The sequence below is a fragment of the Triticum dicoccoides genome, chromosome 2B (assembly GCF_002162155.2).
Source record: "Triticum dicoccoides isolate Atlit2015 ecotype Zavitan chromosome 2B, WEW_v2.0, whole genome shotgun sequence".
In the NCBI taxonomy this organism is placed as follows: domain Eukaryota; kingdom Viridiplantae; phylum Streptophyta; class Magnoliopsida; order Poales; family Poaceae; genus Triticum; species Triticum dicoccoides.
Genome location: NC_041383.1, coordinates 476,941,468 through 476,945,582, shown reverse-complemented (window position 1 = coordinate 476,945,582; position 4,115 = coordinate 476,941,468). Strand labels below are relative to the sequence as shown.

Sequence of the window (4,115 nt, the reverse complement as noted above, 5' to 3'; positions counted from 1 at the left end):
CTCGAGATACACCTGATTTAGCACTGACACATGCTACCATGCCCGCACAAACCGAGCTCATGCGGTGCACTTGGCTGCTCGTTGTTCGAACTGTAGACTGACGCCACCAGTTGCGCCGGCTGAGCTGCGCAATGCCCAAGCATCGCCGACGCCCTGCTACATCACTGTTGGCACCGCTGATCCTGCCCAGGCATGTTGTGTCGGGCGCCGCTACGTGTTGTGTGCCTCCGCCTGCCGGCCATTGCCACTTGCTCTACTCGTTCGAGACCCACCTTTATGCGCCGCCGAGGCATACACCGACGTTCCATATAAAGTGGTCTTTAATGAGATACTCCAGATTTAAAATACATTAATGATGCTTGATTAGTTTTAAATTTGCTATTTGGTTAGTTTGTTTTACAGGTTTTCATTTTCATCCAGTTCTCTGTTTGTTTTGTCTTTGGTCTATTGATTGTACATTGGTTTTCTAAAAACTTATGAACATATTTAAATAACACAAATATTTTTAAAATTTCTAAACATTTTTTTAATTCATGAATATTTTTAAAATATTGATCATTTGTAATTGTTGATGAACATTTTCTTCAATAATATAGATCTCTTAAAAACGATTTTTTTTTCAAGCCAAGAACCGTCTTTTTCGGAACTGGTTTTCTTATGGAGTAAACGTGCCAAATTTTTTTATCGGGAGCGCACCTGTCTGAGCGCAGACTGAGCTGCACTAATCCAAAATGAATGTCACAGTTTTGAATTAAGATTAGCTCAATCTTAGTTTAAAACTACGATGCTTATATGATTGGAGAGTAGCAAAAAGTCTGAAACTTTTTAGAAAAAAATTCAATCCTCTAGTCTTGGCCACAGTTTTACCTTAATATAGTCATCAGGCCGAAGTTTGGCCCACATAATAATACTACATAGGTCTCCCAAAATGAAAAGGAAATAAGAAAACACAGCACCCTCTTTCGTTCTCCTCCCGCCAGACCGCCACCATGGCCGCGGCGGCCGCCGGCGCCTCTACTTCCGCCGCAGCTGTGTACGCAATCTCTGCCCACATAGCCGCTGGAAGACTCTTCGCCGCCCTAGACACTCTCACCCCTTCCTGGTCCTCCTCCCCGATACCCTCCTCACTCTACGCTTCCCTCCTCCGTCTGGCCACCGACCACGGCTCCCTCTCGGCCGCCCGCCGCATCGCGACCCACTTCACCTCCGCCACCTTCCAATTCAACCGCTCATCAGTCCCCACCTTCCTATTCAACCGCGCCATCGAGTCTCTTGCTGCTTGCGGCGGCCTCGCGGACGCGCGGGAGTTGTTTGAGTTAATGCCGCGCCGTGACGGCGGTTCTTGGAATGCCATCATCTACGCTTCCTCCCGCGCCGGGAAACCCACGGAGGCGCTTTCCCTCTTTGCCGATATGTACGCCCGTGGCGTTCGCCCCAACGATGTCACAATGGCATCCGTGCTCGCCTGCTGCTCAGAGTGCCTCAACCCGTGTGGTGCCCAGCAGCTCCACGGCCATATCTCCAAGCGGGACTTCCAGTCCAATGTGATTCTTGGCACAGCGCTGGTTGATGTGTATGGGAAGTGTCACTTACTTGCAGATGCGAGGCAGGCATTTGATGGTATCTCCGAACCTAATGCCATTTCGTGGAATGTCATCATCCGCCGGTATCTTCTTGCTGGGATGGGGGATATGGCAGCTGAAATGTTCTTTCAGATGGTCTGGGCAGGAGTTAGGCCGCTTGTTTATACCGTCTCACATGCACTTCTTGCTTGCCGGGATAACAATGCGCTTGAAGAAGGACGGTGCATGCATACTTTTGTGCTTCGTCATGGGTACGAGCAACACGTCCATGTGCGGAGCTCAGTCGTGGATATGTATGCCAAGTGCGGTGCCATTGATGCAGCCCAAAGGCTCTTCAACTTGGCACCAGTGAAGGACATGATAATGTCGACCTCAATTTTGTCAGGGCTGGCTTCTTGTGGGAGGGTTGCTGATGCAAAGCGAGTGTTCGACAGGATGGAAGAGCGTAACTTGGTGTCCTGGAATGCTATGTTGACTGGTTATATCAGGTCCTTGGATCTGACTGGTGCGTTGCATTTGTTCCAGCAGATGAGGAAGGAGACAAAGGAGCTTGATGATGTTACACTTGGTTCGGTGCTCAATGCTTGTACTGGGATGCTTGATATTTGGAAAGGTGAGGAGGTCCATGCATTCGCTTTCAAGTGTGGTTTATTCAGTTACCCTTTCCTAAAGAACGCTCTTGTGAGGATGTATTCCAAATGCGGATGCATGAGGAGTGCAGAACTGCTTCTTCAATTCGAGATGGGAGAGAGAGACAAATACTCCTGGAATTCACTTATCTCAGGCTATGAGCGCCACTCCATGAGTGAAGCAGCTCTGCATGCACTGAGTGAAATGCAATCTGAAGTAACTCCTAACCAGTCCACGTTCAGTTCGGCACTGGCAGCCTGTGCCAACATTTTTCTGCTTAAGCACGGCATGGAGATTCATGCGTACATGATCAGAAATGGCTATGAGATTGACGATATACTGCGAAGTGCATTGATTGACATGTACTCCAAGTGTAGGCTATTTGATTATGCCATCAGGATATTTGAGGCACGGCCATCTCGTGATGTCATCCTGTGGAATTCGATAATCTTTGGCTGTGCTTACAGTGGCAAAGGTGAGTATGGGCTTGAATTGTTTGATGAAATGCGGGCGCAAGGGATTAAGGCCGATTCTGTCACTTTCCTCAGTGCACTAGTTTCATGTATCAGCGAGGGGCATGTTGGGTTGGGAAAGAGTTATTTCACTTTGATGACTGAGGAATCCATCATTCCTCGCATGGAGCACTATGAGTGCATGATTGAGCTGCTGGGCAAACATGGACACATGGTTGAGCTCGAGGATTTTGTGGATCACATGCCGTTTGAGCCAACAACCACAATGTGGTTAAGGATCTTCGACTGCTGTAGGGAATATGGAAATAGGAAATTAGGGGAGCGGGCTGCCAAGTGCATCAATGATAGCAATCCCCAGACACCGGTTCGATACGAGGCTACTGCGGACTACATGTGCAGTGATGGTGGCAGTGCAGAGCCCATGTTATTTGGTAACCCGGACGAAGAATTGATGTCGCCGCTGTGAGTGCCATGACATCGACTCACAGTCACAGGTGGCTGAGCTGGAATTCTTAATTGCCAAATCAAGGAGCAGACTTGAAAAGGATTTTCAGGTGCTTGTGATCCCATTTGACACTTGACAGGAGTCACAGGACTACCCTAGTTACAGTTGGTCGAGCTGAAGACAGGGTCTCTCGGCCGAACATGGAGCTTGTAATTATAAGGATGATAACAAGACCTCAAGCTTTCATCTCAGCTGACTGAGGATGAATTGGAGCCCAACTTTGCATGATTTATTCTGGCACTCACAAGGAAGTCACATTGAGTCTTCTAGTCTGTCTATGTTGAGTGGCCAGGTGCCGAGACTTCCTCTCTCGGGGAACATATAGCAGGCCTCATCGGCTAGGAAGATGCCGAGGAAGTTGTAAAATATCACCTTTGTTTCGAATTATAAGACGTTTTGGATATTTCAATATGCACTACATACGGACTGAAATGAGTGAACAAACACATTAAAACGTGTCTACATACTCCGATTAAGAAAAAAAAAGAGTTAGAGCAATTCCAACGGGCCGACCCAAACGGACGGCGATTTTGTCTGCTTTTTGTCTGTTTGGGTTGGCCAGGCGAACACGAACGTCCGCTTCCGCGTTTGGGACGGCGCATGCGCCCAATGCTAGCCCTACCCATTTTGACGGCGCGAGAAAAAAAAGAACACATGCGTATTTAAAATAAAATAAATAGTAATTAAACATTAAAGCCGGCCAGGAAGGCCAGTGAGAGTCCACGCGTCCACATTTGCATTAAAGAAAATTAAAAATCAAACTAAACTATGAGGTGGCGCGCTGTCCTAGGCGTCATTGTCGTCCTTGGGGTCCCTGAGGTCGATGAGCGTCGGCGCAGGGCCGGCCTAGGGGAACGTCGTGTTCCAGAAGGCGTTCATGTCGGGCGCGGGTTGTGCCGCCGCGGCCCGGTGCGCCTCCTCCTC

General features: G+C 48.5%; 1 protein-coding gene across 1 annotated transcript; it reads left to right on the top strand.

Moving 5' to 3' along the window:
* Positions 1–961: 961 nt before the first annotated feature.
* LOC119364332 (pentatricopeptide repeat-containing protein At3g26540) lies at positions 962–3,600 on the top strand. The gene has a single exon (XM_037629793.1). The coding sequence runs from the start codon at positions 990–992 to the stop codon at positions 3,150–3,152; it is 2,163 nt and encodes a 720-aa protein (XP_037485690.1). The 5' UTR covers positions 962–989; the 3' UTR covers positions 3,153–3,600.
* Positions 3,601–4,115: the final 515 nt, after the last annotated feature.

Coding starts and splice junctions, on each gene's coding strand:
- LOC119364332 (XM_037629793.1), top strand. CDS start 990: ATGGCCGCGGCGGCCGCCGGCGCCTCTACTTCCGCCGCAGCTGTGTAC.